Source organism: Lissotriton helveticus, chromosome 4_1 (genome assembly GCF_964261635.1).
Source record: "Lissotriton helveticus chromosome 4_1, aLisHel1.1, whole genome shotgun sequence".
In the NCBI taxonomy this organism is placed as follows: domain Eukaryota; kingdom Metazoa; phylum Chordata; class Amphibia; order Caudata; family Salamandridae; genus Lissotriton; species Lissotriton helveticus.
The window spans coordinates 1,900,399,628-1,900,419,953 of NC_136063.1; the positions used below are offsets into that span (position 1 = coordinate 1,900,399,628).

At 43.7% G+C, this 20,326-nt stretch overlaps 1 protein-coding gene across 2 annotated transcripts in view; it reads left to right on the forward strand.

The window, feature by feature from the left end:
• Window positions 1-20,326, forward strand: part of WDR44 (WD repeat domain 44) — a 543,349-nt gene that overhangs the window by 396,300 nt on the left and 126,723 nt on the right. For both annotated transcript variants that reach the window (XM_078688542.1, XM_078688543.1), the window contains one exon: window positions 10,215-10,406. In XM_078688542.1, the coding sequence (XP_078544668.1) occupies window positions 10,215-10,406 (192 nt within the window). The remainder of the gene's footprint in view (window positions 1-10,214; window positions 10,407-20,326) is intronic.

Below are 20,326 nucleotides of genomic sequence, written 5' to 3' on the forward strand. Positions count from 1 at the left end.
TTACTGTAAGGCAAAGACTTTGGTCTAAAAAATAAAATCTAAACAGTATAATTTTCAGAAAGTTGGTCTGGATCTCCTTCTTGAGTTGTGTGTCCGTTATTGGCAAAATCATGATTGCGTCATGCAACAATTAAATTACACCTTGCTGCACTATTGAGATATAAACACTCTTTAAACTTAGTCTCTTTATGGTCTAGCAGGATTATTAAGCAATTCCTTAAAAGACTGTTCAGGGTTTTTCCTTCAACAAGAGCTCCTCCTCTGCCTGTCAGCTTAATGTAGTGCTTACACAGTTAACGACGAGTCCATTTTAACCAAACACAAAGTGGATCTCAACTTCCTGGCATGGAAAGTAGCATTACTGCTTGCTTTAACATCAGCCAGAAGGGTTAGTGAAATACAAGAATTTATAATTAAGGATCCTTTCTTGTGCTTCACAGACAACTCTGTGATGCTCAGAACCAATCCAAATTTTATCTCCAAAGTCCCTTCGGATTTTCATCTTAATAAGCCTGTAATATGACGGACTTTTTTTTTTTCTTCAAAATACTCAGTCAGCAGCGGAAAGATCTCTGCATACATTTAACTTTAAAAGATGTCTAAAATGTTATGTGCACTGCACCAAACAGTTCAGATAAACAGACCAACTGCTAATAACATATGGGAATAATCGTACAGTTGTCCCAGGGGCTAAGGATATTTCTTTAATCTCTTCAAAATCATCGTCGACGACCATTCCATCGACCGTTCCATCGTCGACGAAGTCATCCTCGACAAAAGCCCCGTCGACATCAAAATCATCATCGACGAAGAGCCCGTTGACGACTGGAACATCTAAGAAGAGCCCATCGACGACAGCCTCGTCGACGAAGATTCCATCGACGACGGCCCCGTCGACGACTGCCCCGTCTACGACAAATCCATCTACAGTACCACCGTCGACGACAATCCCATCGACGACGAGTCCGTCGATGACGAGCTCGTCGACGGCCATTCCAGCAAAGAGTCCAGTCATCACTAAGACTCCGCCTGCAAGACCCTGGCCTTCTCTACCTCAGGTGTCTCATGCCTCACCTATAGCATATACTCATTTTCAGATAAAAACCTATCATAGGCAAGACTACTTCAATATTTCTCCACTGCTACCATCGCAGATTTTAGAAACGTATGTGGAAGAAAAGGAATCTGATGAGGATGATGGATATGATGATGGTCCCTTTGGGATTGCACGCCATCCATCCGAATTACAAATAAAACGTCAGTATGAGGATGAAGAGGAAGATATACAGGAGCATTACTACCAAGAGGATTTGTCTACACCTTTCTATAGACAACCATACAGAGCTCCACGTTCGGAGGAGTCAAGTCATCTTCCTCCTTCGTTGATACAGGACTTACAGGCCATGTTGGCAGACTATCGCCAAAGGTTCCCACCTACACCGTCCACGCCAATTGTACCTCCGGTACCAGCGGACGTACCTACGCCACCACCACCGCAGCCTCCATTGTCGCCAAGACACACTGCCGAACCCACACCACAAGAGGATCGGGATACTTCCTCTTCGGATGAAGATGGAAGAAAAGAAGGCAAGTTGCCTCATGACAACACACCTGCGGATCCGTGGGATGACTATGTAATACCCATGCCTTCCCCTCCTTTGCTGCAACCCTCTGATTCTCCGCCGGATGACATTGGCGGCTTTCACAATATCATGCAAAGGGCAGCTACAAGATTTGAACTACCAGTTACTATTGAGCAGTCGGAATGTTTTTTGCACGACTTTAAAGAGGGGTATAGGAAGATCACCAGGGCCATACCTGCTTCATTCCCGGCAGGCCTTCCTCGTATTGAGAAAAAGTATAGAGCACCGCCAGACACTCCATCTTGTTTGGTGGGCCACCCACGTCCGAACTGTAATATCCCAAGCTGCTCAACAGAGGTCCAAAAATCCATCCACTCCAATCTCAACACCAACGGACAAAGAGGGCAGGAGATTGAATCTAATAGGCAAGAAGATCAGGCAAGAAGTTCTCCACCAATGCTGCATCCTCCATCAAGGCAGCGAATGCTCTTTCGATTCTTGCCCGCTATGACCGACAGATGTGGTCAGAACTATCTAAATTCATAGAATTGATACCGGAAGATCGTCAGCAAGAAGTACGTAAAATAGTGCTTGAAGGAGAGAGGGCGGCTTCAGAAATAATAGATTGCGCCCTAGACATCGTAAACACTAACTTTCGTCAGTTAGCGGGTGCGTCGGTGCTCAGACGAAAGGGCTGGCTCAGAGCAACCTCCTTCAGACCTGAGGTGCAAACAATAATTCTCGATATGGCTTACGACGGGGACTCGCTCTTCGGTAAGCACATTGATGACGCCTTACTAACCATCAAGACGGATACAGACACCGCAAAATCGCTTGGTACTCTGCAACATAAAAGAGGTCCTTTTAGAGGAGCAAGAGGTTGTGGATTTTCTTCCAGAGGAAATTACCACAATCAACATAATAGGCAATACCAGTCGCAGTATAAACAACCGTATTACCAATATTCATACAGGCAATCTTCCTCCAGCAATTTCTCTCATCAGGGAGGAAGACTAAGATCAAATAATCAAGGACGAGAATCAAACAAACGTGAATGAGCTATGCCGGACGCTAGTCCACAATCCTTCCCTCCCTGTGGGCGCGAAGATCTCAGCCTTTTACCAACAATGGCGGAACATCACATCGGACCAGTGGGTCCTCGACCCTAGTGGAAAGAGGACACACTCTGGAGTTCGTAAAGAAACCACCTACGACCCCGCCCAAGGGTCCCCCTCCCCCTCGTCTTCACTTAGTGTTCAAAGAGACCTTAAACATGTTTTGGAAGTATGCGATAGAGAAGGTTCCAATCTTGCAGAAAGGAAGGGGATTCTACTCTCTCTTCTTCCTTATAAAGAAAAAGTATGGAGAGTGGCGCCCGATTCTGGATCTGCGCAAACTCAACAAATTCTTGAAGAAACAGAGTCTTCGCATGGTGACATTGGCAGATGTGCTCAATTGTCTCAATGAAGGAGATTTTATGGCTTCTCTGGACTTGGAAGACGCTTACTTCCATATTCCTTTACACCCCAAACATCGCAAATACCTACGGTTCACAATGGCTGGCGTCCACTTTCAATTCAAGGTGCTCCCATTCGGGCTGAAATCGGCACCAAGAATATTCACAACATGTTTGGCCCCAGTCTCTGCAACGTTGAGGTCCCAGGGGATGCAGATCTTCCCATATCTCGACGATTGGCTGCTCAAAGGACCATCGAAACAGATCACAAAACAAGCGGTCAGAAGCGCCCTTCGTCTATTCTCAAATCTAGGCCTCACTCTCAATGCAAAGAAATCGCAATTGCAACCCCTACAGGTGTTAACCTTTCTGGGAGCTTCACTGGACACCCAACAGTGCAAATCGTTCTTGTCTCCGGCACGGCAGAACAAACTTCAAAAACTGGCAAGGCAAATCTCAACAAAAAAGTCACTTTCTGTCCGAACATATGCGTCTCTTCTAGGGATGTGCTCTTCAGCGATTAGTCTAGTTCCCTTCGCAAGACTCAGGATGGGGCCACTGCAAGAGGAGTTGCACCGACAATGGCAACAAATAGGAGGGTCTTTCGACGATCGCATAAAAGTGACACCCAGAATGAAGCATGCTCTTCAATGGTGGTCAAAAGAAAGCAATCTGTCTCCGGGTCTAACGTTTCTTCAAACCCTTCCGGAGTTCATTCTGACCACGGATGCATCCATGGAAGGATGGGGAGGCCATCTCCAGGACCTCCAGATTCAAGGCATATGGTCTCATCAATATCGGCAGAAACACATCAACAGTCTCGAATTAAGAGCCATTTTCCTTTCTCTGCAAGCGTTCCTTCCGAGAATTGCAAATTCTTCAGTGCTGGTGCGTACGGACAATACCACCCTCATGTTTTACATCAACAAGCAAGGGGGAACGAGATCTTTATCTCTGTCGCACTAAGCTCAAGAGATGTGGGAGTGGGTTATACAGCATGGCATAACCCTCAGAGCGGAGCATGTAAAGGGGGTTCAAAACTCTCTAGCCGACAACCTCAGCAGATCCCTCGCAGGTTGCCACGAATGGGAGCTGGAACAAGAACAGGTGAACAAGATCTTTCAGAGATGGGGCACACCAACTCTAGATCTGTTTGCGACGCAACAGAACAGCAAATGCCTGTATTATGCCAGCAGATTTCCTCAACGGGGGTCAAGAGGAAATGCCCTGTCCATGAGATGGTCAGGAATCCATGCATACGCTTTTCCCCCGATACCGTTAATACCAAGGATTCTGCAAAAGATGAAGAGGGAACATTGCACTCTTCTCCCCATTGCTCCTCGCTGGCAGAGACAGTACTGGTTCCAGGAACTGCTCCTGCTATCTCAACAGCCTCCAATTCGTCTCAAGACGACACTTGCCATATTGTCAAGGAAAGGAGGTCAGATTCTGCACCCGGATCCACAATCGCTGGCCTTGCACGCCGGACTCCTGACTTCCTAGAGTTTAAAGATCTCAAGATTTCTGCAGACTGTAGAGCAATTCTATCTCAAGCCCGTGCTCAGAGTACTATCAGAACGTACCGTTTCAAATGGAAACGCTTCTGTTGTTGGTGCGAAGCAAATAATATCCATCCTTTTCAAGCTCCACCTGAAGATATCCTACCTTACTTGCTTTCACTAGCCAAGGCAGGTCTAGTGTTCTATTCTATCAAAGTACATCTTGCCGCCATATCCCGATTCAGAAGAAGCTCGAACAAGCCTTCTCTATGTTCTTCCTCACTGATCAAGCAATTTCTGAAAGGGTTGTTTCGCGCCTTTCCTCCAATTCGACTTCCACCTCCTGAATGGGATCTCAATATTGTCCTGTCCCAGTTAATGAGGAGGCCTTTCGAACCTATTCATAGAGCTGAACTAAAAATTTTAACCTGGAAAGTGGCTATTTTACTAGCTCTCACTTCAGCCCGGAGGATGAGTGAGATTCAGGCTTTCACCATTTCGGAACCTTTCCTTCATTTCTCTAAGGATTATGTCACCTTGAGAACAAATCCAAAATTCATTCCTAAAGTACCACCTCAATTTCATTTAAACCAGCCGGTTAAGTTAAAGACTTTTTTCCCGGATCCTGTCACACCGGCAGAAAAGGCTCTACACTCTCTGGATGTGAAACGTTGTCTAAAGTTCTATCTTCAGAAAACTAGAGACATAAGGAATCTAACCAGTCATTTATTGCTTATGGTCTAGTTGCGCTGGGACAAGCTGTGACGAAAGCAACGATAGCCAGGTGGTTATCTTCAGTAATACAATTCTGTCACGAAAAAGCTAACAAGCCTTTAGCCAGAAAGGTAAAAGCACATTCCACCAGAATGATGTCGGCGTCAACAGCATTATTTGCCGGAGTCACACTGGCGGACATTTGCCGAGCTGAGACATGGAAGAGTGTCCATACCTTTACAAAGCATTACTGCTTGCAATCAACATCACAAGATGATACAGCAGTGGGACAAGCGGTGCTGCAGCATCTTCTTCATTAAGGTTAGACTTTTAAAGGTCTCTCATATTCTATTCATGACATAAGAGTATGCATAATACACTGTAATATTTTGCTTGTCAAATGCTGTTTAAATATGAAAAATGTTATCTGAATATAATTCTTACTTTTTAGAAGGTTTTCTGCATTTATGTATATTTACATTTCTAGTGCTCTATAACCTTCCGGATGAGTGGGGATATATATAATTACGCTTTGTCTCCCACCTTCCGCAAATGACAGATATGGGTTTACTGCTTGTTATTCTGATTCAGGCATGTGAATCTATGAAAGATACCCCAATACTGGATAAGAAAACAAGTTACTTACCTGTAACTACGGTTATCCAGTATTGGTATCTTTCATAGATTCACATGCACCCACCCTCCTCCCCGGCAGAACAGTTCTTTATTAGGGATACATACTTCTCACTTGTGCTGGGAAAATCTGAGGAGAACTGCCTCTGCTGGGAAGGTTCTAGAGGGTGCTGACAGCTGATTGGTTGGAACTACTTTCAGTTCTTTTCATATAATGAGGTAGATAGGCTGCTAAATTTTTGGCCTTTTGGGGCCTATAGTCTTGTCAGCCTACTACAAATTATTCTAAGGCACTGCTTTTGTATATATAATTACCGTGGGACTCCCGCCTCGGCGACAGGGAATGATTCAGGCATGTGAATCTATGAAAGATACCAATACTGGATAACCGTAGTTACAGGTAAGTAACTTGTTTTCTTCTCCAGTATTGGCATCTTTCATTGATTCGCATGTGACCCACTCTCCTCCCCAGTAGAGGCTCCCCTTTTTGTTAAGGTATTACCTTTCCCACTAGTACTTAAAAATCTCAGGGACTCAGCCTCTGTAGGGAGTTTTATAGTGGGTGCTGATGCCTTAATGGCTGGATTTCGGTTCCTTTTAAAGGATATGGATGGATGGGTTATGAAAGTGAATTTTCATTGCCGTTATAGGCTATGTTATTGTGATGGACTGCTTTATTATGGTACCTTGGGATTCCAAGTTCGACGCGGAATGATTCAAGCATGTGTATCTATAAAAGATGCCAATATTGGAGAACTACAGTTATAGGTAAGTAAATTATTTTCTTACCATTATCTCAATGATTGTTTTCTAAAAGGGCAAACCGCTCAGCAATTCTTATCTCCTACACTGAAAGCATTGTACAAAATCCATTAGTTAGACGGTCACCATCAGAGCTTAAAACGTTATATCTTTATTTTCTCCAAACCCAAAATTATCTGGTAGCAGTGATAATCCCTAAATTTGCCTAGGCTTTCTCAATTGTGGAAAGAGTACATGTATTTTACAGACTGATTCCAATTTTCCATACATCTCTTGACAGTGAGAATGGGCATGAGGCTGTTGGATTTGATGAGTCATCCGAAGAGCTAGTCCCCTATGCACATCTACGCATGATTCAGTTGCAAGTGTGTCTGGAATACTAGTGGGACACAAGCACCCAGGGACTGGGAAGAATTAGTGTTGGGCCTTAAAGCTCAAACTACTTTGGTGAAACGAACACATCTCAGGATACGGTTACTCTTTGAAGCTTTCCTGTTCACACAAGTCTTAACATCGAAGCACATCATGCTCATTTCACTGTTAAGGGGAAATGCACCAATACAGACCTGTTTCTACTCATCAATGTGTTAGAATTGACATCAGTATTTTAAGTTCTACAAGCTTTCTAACAACATCTGCTGCGAAAATCGGTTCTCGTTCAAAATGATAACATGACAACCATGTACTACGTTTGAAAATAAGGGATACAATTGTTTGGTCTATCTCCTATCGCTCCACAACTATGGCATGGGGAATTCAAACACAAAGTACATCTCCTTGTAAAACAACTTCTAGGCGTAGCCAACGATTTTGCAGACCTCCTCAGCAGTCACATTCAAAACCTGTAAGAGGGGAAAATGAATCCCTATCAAACGATACTTTCAAAAGAGTACCACCACACATATAGACCTACTCCCCATGCTTCAAAACAGAAAATGCCCATGCTTTTGTTTTGAGGTTTCCTACACCTCCAGTCAGAGGGATTAGTAGATAAACTGCTCGGGTACAGTTCCATATTCTCTTTCCCCCCTTTTGGAAGATACCAGACTTGGTGCTGATAATGCATCAGACGTCAATATTCTTAGACTGGCCATCATGGACCAGACAAGTATAGTACTCACTTGTGTTTGAAATAGGAGGTCAACCACTATTCAAGCTCAGGGCATTGCCAGGCTGCCTAACAATGTAAAACAGCCATATTTACCATCCCAATCCTCGCACTAGCGATTTGGTTCCAGAAGTCATAGAATTTTGTTACTTAACTCAGTGCTTTACTTGAGCCTGTGGGTGCCAGTGGGGGACATCGGCACTTATTTTAGGGGGACTGGCACCCTTTTTTCTGAATCTGATATTTGCCAACCACAAGAGATGAAAAAACACAAATCCGAAAGACTGAGAAAGCAGAAATGTGCAGGAGTGAAATAAAGGGGCAGGGAGTATGTGGTAGTGAATTAAGGAGCATGAGGGGGATTTAAGGCTAGCAGCCTTGGTATTTGATGCGCCACCCTTTAATTGCTTTGTAACTGCACTCATTCTTTTACAAAATAAACACTGCCTTAACATACCATCTAATTGATTGCCTATTGTCAAGGAAATTAGTCACCGTACTAGATAATTGTGCCATTCAGCCAAATTTTAAAAAAAATTGTTCCATTACTGTGGACGCCAAAAAAGGTCGGGCTGTGCACAAACGGACCATCTCCTGATGGGTCGTTCTGTGCATCAAAGCATGTTACTCCTTGGCCAAGAAGGAGCCTCCTTTGGGGCTACGTGCCCATTCGACCAGGGCAACTGCAGCCACTTCTGCCTTACGACGAGGCGTTCCCTTGCAGGACATTTGTCAGGCAGCTATGTGGGCCTCGCTGCACTTTTACCAAGCACTACTGCCTTGACAGTCGGGTCCGGAGAGACGGCTTCTTTTGCCGTTCTGTGCTCCGTGACTTTTTGGTGTAATCTTGTTCGCAGACCCACCACCGGGGTTGGTATTGCTGGGGTATCTGTTCTAAGGTAAGGAATCTATTTTCTAACGTGTCTCTTTCAGATGCACAAGTTACTACTTGTGTAACAATATATCTGTAAGAGACATTAGTTTGTGATAGATTCCTTACCGCCCCTCCCGTCTTCCCCTTTCTGCGAACTGATTACTAGGGTTAAGGTCATCCCCTTTTACGGCCCTAGTGTTATGCACCAATGGTCAGTTTAGGCGCAGAGAGCCATGTACAGAACTGACATCAGCGCGCATGGGTGGCACCTAAGTACCCTTCAAGACGTCATCGCGGCGCTTACGACGCCAGTGACGGGTGCGGAGCCGCACGACGCCATCTACTGGCGCGCAGGGGTACTGCTAAGCAGAAAACTTTCCGGATCTAGTCTGACGCCTGGGGAATATTCTATGGTAAGGAATCTATCACTAACTAATGTCTCTTACAGATATATTGTTACACATGTAGTAACTTGTGCATTATGAACGTTTGCAGCATACTACACGACAGTCTTTGATGATGAAATTTCTTCTTTCCTAGTCCTTGTTAGTGTCCATAATAGCATCAAAATGTGTGGCTCCCAAATGACCTACACATATTCCTTCTCATTGTTTGTATTTTTCCAGTCAGCTGCCTGTCCAGGTTTGGCCTCAGTTGCTGTTGCTCCCACAATATTATGAAATCGTGAGAAAGAAAAACCTTGGTGCAGGCTGTTTGTGTTAGATGCCCTCTCTGAAATGTCTACAGCTCCTCCCTTTCCAGAGAGGTTTGCCCACACACTCTATATAATAGTTTTTAACCTTATTTTAAAGAAAACGTGACCCATGATAGGGGTCTCGGAGCAGAAGCATGAGAATTTCTTTCAGTGTTCATCCAAAGTCTCTTGTTTGCTCTATGTGTCGCACTTCATGAATGTAAAGCATAAACTAGAAATATACTACCAAAGAATAATAAAATACTGTTTTACTGCAAATGCTTATAAATTAGATAGCACACAGCTTTTAAACATTATACACCAAATGTGTGGCGTAGGCAGCAGTAAGCCAGCAAAAAAACTTTGAGTCGGATTAGAGACTGAAATAGGGCAAAACATACAACATACCGTTTGCTATGACCAAAGTGATAACAGCAGTTCTCAGAGAAAACATACTATCCCTATCTGGAGGATTTGTGTTTTTACCGACAGTCTGCCTACAGTTCCTCCTCTTCACATCCTTGATACTTTTTATGGTTTTGAGTTGTATGCTTTATTTCCCTGGGTTACGTTTGGATGTATCCCGAAACCAGGCACCCAGGCTTTATCCTAGCACTAAGCATATTTTAAGTAATCTGATGAAACCTTGTCAGGTAATAAAAGGTGTATTATATCTTTAGACATTAATGCACAGATATGGTTTTGATTGCTATTCTGAATTTTTCAAAATTATGTAAAGTTGGCTCCCTTCAATGCTGTTTGTTATTAATCTCACTTAGCTAGTCATGACAATACAATGGATGTTCAAAAAGTAGCTATGTAGCAACAGTATTTTTAGTAGTGAAATTAATTGTTATCACTAAATTATATAACCTTTCTGTCTTTCTTCAGGATGACCGCTATTTTTTGAGTGGGTCATTAGATGGAAAACTTAGACTGTGGAATATCCCAGATAAAAAAGTTGCATTATGGAATGAAGTTGATGGACAAACGAGGCTAATAACAGCAGCAAACTTCTGTCAGAATGGCAAATATGCAGTGATTGGCACATATGATGGTAGATGCATCTTCTATGATACAGAGGTACATTGCAATCTTGGAAAAACTAAAGGCATTGTATACTTTGTCAGTTAAAATTTGGCAGTTTCAAAGCTAAATTTCTGGAAAACAAATGTTAACATGTATTGGGCTAAGAAAATAATCTATATGTGTAACATTGATATAAGAGTGACTAAAGAGAAAAATGTATAAATATTGTGTCTTTTCCACCTCACTCTTCGCTTGACTTATTTGTATTACTTTATTTCGGATCAACAGGAACCTATTATAAATAAATTGGCAAAAATGCACACTATAAAATTCTATTCGGCTAAAAGTGAGTGGTGTTAGGCCTTACCCACAAAAAGTGTGGATAATCCTCCCCCCAAAAAAGGATATTAAGGTGCAATAAGGGCATTAACCAGCAGGTCTGGAGTGAATCGGGACTTTCATTTAGCTACAAGAATGGCCTGAGTATTTTTAGGTCGAGCAGACGTACTCTCAATGCGTGAGCATTGAGAGAGTCTGCTTCAGACCTAATGTTGCCCGTTATTGGGAGAGTGGACACCAATCTGACACGAGCGTTTCCTTCGCGGATTTCACCGCGGGAGCGCGCGTCTCACCCGCGCATGCGCAGAGTAACTCAGCATTTTTTTTTTTTTTTATTTTTTTTTTTTTATTTCCCAGCCCCGAACCGAATCAGGTATCAGAGCGCTTCACATATAGGCAGCCCCCACCCCCCCCCACCCCTCTGCATGCGCACACACAGGCGAGCGCATGCACACGCAGGCACACGGCAGACACTCGCTCACACACACCCCCCTTCCCCACAGTCACACACACGCACTCCAGACACATACACACGCGCGTGACCCCCATTCCCACCACTTACCGGGCTCTTTCGGCGTGTTCAGTGTCTCATCGCTCCACTTCTTCCTCGGCGGCGGCGGCTGTGGCGGCGGGCGGGACTTCCTGCTGGATTGCAGGCCCCGCCCCCGTCTCAGGCAAAAGTGCCTGACTTCCGTTTTTTTTTTTTTTTTTTTTTTACACATCATGGCTGCTACTCTATTAAAACAATGAAATTAGGGATAATAGGAACTTTCCTGTCATACAAATCCTACAAGGCTTATTTTTTCATATTGGTGGTTCGACTCAGAGAAAGTAAAATAATGAAGACTGAGAAAGATAGCAAAATAAATAAGCTGCGAAAGCCAGGTCAAGAGATATGAAGTGTAGGGTAGTACAAGAAAGAGTTATGAGGCGTAATCAAAACTGAGCAAACTTGGTATTCGCAACCCGGGCATTCAGCAGCGGGCCTCTAAAAAAAACAAATTAAGCACTGTGTGTGAAGGGCGTTTATGAACGCATGTACGACTTTGAACTTGAGTTGTCCGTATTGTGTCGTTACATTCTGCTGTCCTGTAGTGAAACCTGTAGAAAAATAATTTGATGGGGTTTTCGGAATTTATTTCTACTGCATCGTTTAACCATATTATCGAGGTGCAATTGCAGCTAAAGAATACTTCTTGCCCCAGTTATGATGTTGTGGGGTTTCTAGTCCGAGATCACCGATTGTTTCCCATAAAATGCACCACTTTCAGATGGCCGCTGCATTCGCCCAGTGCTGTCAGCTCACCCCGGGCTCCCTCAGTTCCTTTTCCGCGGCGGCGCGCGCATATCACAACAAATGGGGCGTGGGTACGGGGGCCGGCGCGCTCCGATGTCGCAGCGGGCCCAGCCAATCGGGGGTGGGCTGACCAGACGCCGCCAAGCTCAGTTTCTTGCAGTTGACTGCGGCTGCCAGAAGGAGAGTCTGGGAGGAAGCCGCAGAAGGACTGAGAGCTGGGGCTTCGCGCGCGGGAGAGGGGGCCCGGAGCGAGGCACACACCTACTTTTACTGACAGGGCACCGCGCCCCCGCACCTGTAACACCGGCCCACCATGGTGGACAGCAGCCTCCGCACCGCCGCCAGCTGAGTGCACTGCAGGGTGAGTGCTCCCTGCTGTTGACAAAAGGGGTTGTGTGTTTGCGCGTTACACTGGGGCAGATAGATATATCCGTTGCTGGGGTCCGGAGGATCCACAGGAAAGAAGATTGGTTCAGAATGTGTCATGGGTCGGAACTTATTGTGTACTTGTTTTATTTATCACTCCATAAGCTGCCATGTTTGCTCTAGCAGGTCACTGGAGGTGTGCATGCATGCGGCTGGTTTCTGACAGAGTGCGAGAGAGAGAGGAGGAGGCAGACGGGGGGCTCTAGCGAAGTTTTGCAAGCGTAGCTTTCAGCAGCAGTGGCGCATTGAGCTCGCTTCTGCCCTGGCTAGGGTGACCAGAATTTTAAAGCAAAAAAACGGGACATTAAAAAAAATTAGAAGAAGGACTATAATGTTACGTTAAGCGAGCGCACAGAATGACAGCGCTCCTCAGCAGAGAATTACAAAACAGGCAGTAAGAACATATATAAGATGCTATTTTCAAACCCAGTAGCTTGCATGTGAATTAATTCGCTTTCTTGGACCAACGGCTAACTATCCCCGCTTTGTAAAACATAAAGAAAACCTCACCCCAGTTTTTAGTCGAGCCTCTCCAAAAACCGGGACATGAGCTAAACTTCTCGAAATCTGTCCGGACAGCTGGTGAAAAACAGCGACCATCCTGGCAAATCCGGTACGCCTGGTCAACCTACCCCTGGTAGCGACAAACTGTGGCAGCTGCAATCGTGATGCAGTTCTGCAACGTCACGACAGCAGAAACTTGTGGATAGAGGAGCATTACATCTTGGGACACAGGGAGAAGATGTCTTTCAAGCTAAGACAGGGTGAAAACGTGTCTGGGACCTGTAAGCACAAGCATTTACAATGCAATAGGTCTCGCACTTACGCAAGTTTGAGCTCTTAGCATGGTAAATGACAATGCTATTTATGTATGTTTTACAAACAAAAACATAAATAAAAGGCATTGTCATTTACAATGGCAATAGCTCAAACTTGCGTAATTGCGAGACCTATTGCATTGTAAATGCTTGTTTTATTAATGCTTTGCACAAATTTGTTCTGTTGTGACCTTTCGGAGGCCAATACTGTCCTTCATGATATTGAATGGATTTTTGTGTATAAATGTATTGGACCAATTCAGTGTTCTTTTGTAACTTTACTGTTTCTGACTATTTTTGTGTTTAATGATACAAAACCTGTTTTTGTTGTCTAGCTGATCAATAAATTATTCAGTTTTTATTGTAAAATCATTACCATAATCTTAACTTTTTTGCTTAAATATGTTACTATTGTGCAGATAGAGATTTTACTGGGCCTTTTAAAATGTTAATGCTTATCTTAAAAGGAAAAAAAGTGATTGGAAAACACCTTGCTTACATAATTAGCTAGAATTTGGTTATTTACGTAAGTTTCTAGGTGTTCCAAACACATAGAGCCAATCTTCAGTGGTGGCGTGCATTCTCTTTGTGCTTTCACTTAATCAAAAGATCTTAGAAGAAAAGAAAACAACCTCATGAAATAGTCTTGTATTTTATTTTACACTACAGTATAGCACCAATATTGACATGAGATGAGCTTGGTTTAGCATTACTCTGACAATATTAATCATTGGCTCACATCCACTTACCTCAGATTTCTAACCGCACATAGTATGAAGGGAGTCTGTGAGCTCTGCTCAGTTCGTAATGACACCTGCTTTCTCAGCATTCTTTGACCTTTGGCTGAACTCCAACTATCACCTAAAAGAAGGCAACTTCTTGGCTATTAATAACTGACAAAACAGCTTGCAAGAACAATCTAAACATAAGAGCTTTTTAGGGCATGCAGATGCTGTAGGAAACTCGCTTTTCTCTGAGGGCCAACATAAAGAATATCTAAATCGTTTGCATCCATGTCCTAAACCAAAGGAATGCAAGGGTTGCCACACATTTTCAGCAAAAACCCTCAAGGACTGAAAAGCCAGCCCTATTGTGTGGTTAGAGATTAAAAAACAAAGCAAACATTTTCTGGAGATGAGGAAGAGGAGAAAATGATTTCTAATAGAACGGGTTGACCATAATGTTGCTTAAGTATGTGTCTTTATTAACACCCACCGGAGAGCCACCACACCACAACTCCTGATGTTTCAGTGTCGTCTCTCAAGTGGCCCACCACTGTTCTAGTGATGCACCTAACATTCATACAGGTTCATCACACTTAAAGGGCAAGATACAACAAATCTTCCCCTTCACAAATAATAATAATATAATAATAATAAAAGAGAAAGAAGAGAATAAGAAAAAAAGGAAAAGAAAATGAAACATACAGCAATTATTAAGCATTTAGATGAAATGAAATGAAATGAAAATTAGATTTGTAGAGCGCTGCAGTTGCCCTGAGGCGTCCAGGCGTCCAGGATGCAATGTTGATTATCACTACACTAGAATGTAATCATACAGCAAGAATTAAACATTTAGATACTATATTGATAATTAAATACAATATCGATAACTACTAAAGAATCTAATCATTAAGATACAATGGTGATTTCCTCTTCCTCCTTTCCGCACACAACTGTTCAGATTGAACTCTGTCATGTACAATCACTTCCCTGTTGGAGTCCGCAACTCTTTTACATCTAGAAAGACAAGACATACTCCAAACATCTCCACCATTTAGCATTACTACATTTTTCATGACTTTGACAATGCGTTTTGGACCTATAGACTTAGTTTCCCCTTTTGGAGACCATACTGCTTTCTGAATAAACACCATAACTCCCACATTCCAATCACTTTTCTTCACCCCTTTTTTGTCATCATACCTTTTCTTGTACATCTCCTGATATCTCTTCACTCTAAATCTAGACTCACTATCTTGTATTTTCTTCTTCCTACGCAACCACAGTGGAGTGAGTTTAGACCCAGCTAACCTACCTTTGAGTTTCTTAAAGGGTGTCACACTTGTGACACTGTTGGGTGCATTCCTGTGTGCTCACAATTTTTCACGCAAAACATTTTTCAATGACATCTTAGTTTCGACAGCAGTTTGGGCACTAGCTCTTACAAGTCTATTGGTGCTCTCTACAAGCCCATTGGCTTGTGGTCCATAAAGTGCTGTGCGACGATGAGTAATGGAGAGATCTTAAAAATCTCTTTCATCTCCAAAGAAGTGAATTGCACCCCCGTTGTCAGTAGCCATAACATCAGGTATGCCTTCACAAACAAATACATCACTGAGAAATAAAAGTATGCTTTTAGTGATAACAGATCCCATGCAGCCCACGATTCCTGATGTTTCAGTGTCTTCTCTCAAGGGGCACGCCAGTGTTCTAGTGATGCACCTAACATTCTTACAGGTGCATCACACTTAAAGGGAAAGATACAACACTTTCCTCCAAGGAAAGCCCACAAAAGATAGTCCGGAAGAAGAGAGTCACACGAGAACCTGCAAAAAAAGGTTCACAAGTCTACGAGTCCATCTTCATTGATTAAAAAATCTAGTCCGATACAGTCATCACCCTCTCTGGCAGTGAAGAAAGCAAAAATCAGATCTGAGACTTCAACTCCACCTGTGAAAACATTTAGTTCACCTTAGACTAAAAAGGCATTTACATACCCACTGTTGCCAAAATACGCATTGGCAAGGAAACAGCTGATGAGACTACCAAATGACTACTACAACAATGACAGCTTCTTCGTTGTTGACAAAAGCAGTTTGTTTGTCGACAATGTTGACGAGACCATCAACAAATACATTGCAGCCACAGATGACAGACACCTTCAAGTATCCCATGGTGCCGTTGATGACCCTGTCTACAAAGCCAATGGAGCAAATATCCATCAGACAGAAACAGACCGCTCCAAGTATGGTCTCACAGTTACCTCCAGTAAATCTTCTAGAGGTAGGCATTTCAATGGAAGCCAATGATGGTGGCCCTTGTTGGGCTGTATACAGCCTTTTTCAATTGCATGTCAAATGCCAGGACAAAGATGAGGAGGAGGAGGAACCTAGTAGTAGCTATATGGGATGGTGGTCGGTCCTTCAAGGACGTCTCGAACCAGGACTTGAACATAATTCTTTACTAGCCCTGGCTTCAGACTTACTACGGGGGAGTAATCAGCCCTTTGTGTGGGTCACCTTCTCCCTCTAGCCCGGGATGAGTCATCAGGTTGCAGATGGGCACTCAGACACACATAGCCTTTCTTTGTGTGTGGGTGTCAAAAGGGAATGCATAGTCAAGCTGTCATACGTGTATTGGAGATAGGCTGCAGGCACACACAGCTTTAAGAGCAGAGAAATGCCAAGTTTCTAAAAGTATGCAAAAGAAACAATTGATTGACGGAATGCTAGACAATGCAAGCATTAACCCCCAGTCACAAGGATCTGGGTTAAATCCATCATTCTTTAGCTCACCACACCACCCCAGTTTAGACCCAGCCATATACAAATATGTCTTGACCATGTTCCTTGTCGGAACAGTCCTGCCCGAACTGCCAGGCCAGGTCCTCCCTGGACCGGAAATGAGCATCCGGGGAGCGGTTTCAGGGCATTACCCTTCATCATCAATGCTAGCTTGAATCCAGTGGTGTAGTGAGCACGGGAACCACGTCTGGGCATACCCTTCCCGCTTAGGGCGACATATGCAAAAGAAACAATTGATGGACGGAATGCTGGACAATGCAAGCATTCACCCCTAATCTCTGGGATAAACCCATCATTCTTTTGCTCACCACCCCACCCCAGTTTAGATCCAGCCATATGCAAATCAGTCTTGACCATGTTCCTTGTGGGAACAGTCCTGCCCGAACTGCCAAGCCAGGTCCTCCATGAATCAGAAACAAGCTTCCTGGGACCAGGTTCAGGGCATCACCCTTCATCAGCCAGGCCAGCTTGAATCCAGTGGTGTAGTGAGCACGGGACCCACGTCTGGGCATACCCTTCCCACTTAGGGCGACATATACAAAAGAAATAATTGATGGACGAAATGCTGGACAATGCAAGCATTCACCCCCAGTCACAAGGATCTGGGTTAAATCAATCATTCTTTTGCTCATCACACCACCCCGGTTTAGAACCAGCCATATGCAAATTAGTCTTGACCCTGGGTCTTGTGGGAACAGTCCAGCTCTGACTCCCAAGCCAGGTCCTCCCTTGCTCGGAAACAAGCACATCCTGTGACCAGTTTCAGAGCATTCCAGGATGCTTGTTTCTGGTTCGGGGTAGACTTGGCGTGGCAGTTTGGGCTGGACTGTTCCCATGAGGCACAGAGTCAAGACTGATTTGCATATAGCTGGGTCTAAACTGAGGTGGCGAAGTTAGGTAAAGAATGATGATGAATTCAACCCAGATCTGTGACTGGGGGTGAGTGTCTGAAAATGTTCAATGCTCCGTCCATCATCCCCTCGTGTTTGCTTTGTTCGCCCTAAAATGGAAGGCCATGCCTAGGTGTGGGTCATTTGCTCACTTTGCCACTAGATTTAAGCTAGCCTGGCTGATAAGGGGTGTTACTCCAAACCCGGACCCAGGATGCTTGTTTCTGGTTCAGGGAAGACCTGGCTTGGCAGTTCGGGCTGGACTGTTCCCATGAGGCACATGGTCAAGACTGATTTGCATATAGCTGGGTCTGAACTGAGGTGGCGAAGTGAGCTAAAGAACGATTATGGATTCAACCCAAATCTGTGACTGGGGGTGAGTGTCTGAAAAGTATCAGTGCTCCGTCCATCATCTCCTTGTGTTTGCTTTCCAACTTTCTAAAAGTGGCATTTCTAAAATAGTAATGTTAAATCCAACTTTAACATGGAAGAGGATTTATCATCACCATTCCAATAATATGAAACATGAGAGAGCTACTCTTTCTCAATCTGGAATTACTGCTTAAAAGTGTACTAAGGAATTCCCAATGTTAACATTTGAGAGAAGTAGCCGTACGGGCTACGTAGGGTCTACCTTAGGGGTGACTTATGCGTAGTAAAAGGGGAGTTTAAGGCTTGACACAGTTTTTAATTGCCAAGTCGACATGGCAGGAAAACTGCATTTACAGGACCTGCAGTGGCAGGCCTGAGACATGTTTAAATGGCTACTGAAGTAGGTGGCACAATCAGTGCTACAGGCCCACTAGTAGCATTGAATTTACAGGTCCTGGGCACAGGTAGTGCACTCTACTAGGGACACACAGATTAATTAAATATCCCAATTGTGGATAAACCAATGTTACTATGGTTAGGGAGAAGCACATACACTTTAGCATTGATCAGCAGTGGTAAATTGGTCAGAGTCCTAAGGCAAACAAAAAGAATCAGCAAAATTAGGAGTTACGTAGGCAAAAGGTTTAAGGGTGACCCTGCAGAAAGGGCCATTTCCAACAGAGACCAAAGCTATCTCTCAGAAAGGTGAGAGCTTAGTCCGAAATCTATATAGCAATGGATATAGTTTCAATAGCTTGTTGGGCAGGTTGCGAGTGCAGCTGTCTTAAGACAACATGGCAGGCTGAATGCAACCTCGGTTAGACAGGGAATACAATTAAAAATATTGAATATGCTGTATGGCGTAGTAGCTCTATTTGGGAAATTCATAGACCACGCGCTACAATCTATAAAATCTGAAACGGACATGGCAAGGTATTTAGGAGTATTACAGCAACCGTGTTTCCAGCCTTCTCAAGGAGCCAGGCTAAAAGGACAATAATATTTCAGAGGAGGCTGCCATTCAAGTAGATTTCAGCCTTACCAACAGTCCCTCCAAAGTTACAGGCAGCAATATTCCCATCAACAATACAGTGCTCCACTGGCTGTAGCCTGTTTGACACAGACTTCCAGTTGACAAGAATCAGCAGGACAACAGTGACATTTCCCCCACCTCCCCCCTCCCCCCACATTTCATCTATATTAGGGAGCAAAAACCATTCAACGTTTTACAGCACTGGAGTTCTAAGACTTTAAATCAGCGGGCTTTAAACCTAATCCAGCACACCCTCGAATGTGTGCAGAAACCTCCTTGAAATCCACCTCACTGGAGGTCACACCAACATCTTCATGTTATCGGATGAAATTCAGTCAGTCATACTCAAAGATGCTATAGAAGGAGGTTCCCTGCACTTATCGAATTTTAACTCATGAAAAAGGGTTCAGGCAAATGGAGACAAGTGTTAGATTTGAGACAGCTTAACAAGTATGGGAAGAAGCTGTTGCTAAGAATGATCACATTGCAGGACATTCCGCAACTACTAAACCCAGAAGATTTCATGACATGCTTTGACCTCCAGGACGCTTTTTTCAATATCCTATATAAATATAAAACGCAGAAGATACCAAAGATTGGAGGTGGTCGGATGCCATTATTAATTCAAAGCCATGCCCTTTGGCTTAAAATCCGCTCTCAGAATATTCGCCAAATGCATGCCGCCATTTGCACCTTTTTCAAGAAGGAACAGTCACTAGGTTTTTCCATATTTCGACTGGTTAATAAAAGCAACATCCTTCCATGCTGCAAAGGTCACCATGAAAGCCTGCCTCAGAGTATTCAAATATTTAGGATTATAACTCAACAAGGAGAAATCCTTTTTCCCTCCTTCGAAAGAGATAGTATTTCTGGGAGGGGTTCTCAATAAAATCCCATGCAAAGCCTTTCCCAAAAAAGAAAGGATCCAAAAAATGGAAAACCTGTCTTCATCCTTCTTGGAAAAAGGCTTGCTTCAGTTCAAGTCTGCAAGCCTTTCCTAGGGATGATGTCTTCTTGCATCCCTCTTATACCAAACTGTCTATTCATCAGGCCGCTCTGAGGACATTTAGACATAGTCAATTCAAGCTCTAAGGTCTTTCGACTATATTATCAAAATTACGCGGATACAGAAAAGCAATATCTATGGAGGGCTGGGGAGCCAACCTGCAGGATTTGAAATGAAATAGCAAGTGGTCACTCCAGGAAATGAAGATGCACATAAATCGACCCTAGGCCTTTAGGCTTTCCTCCCATGGGAAAAAAAAGTTTTTAG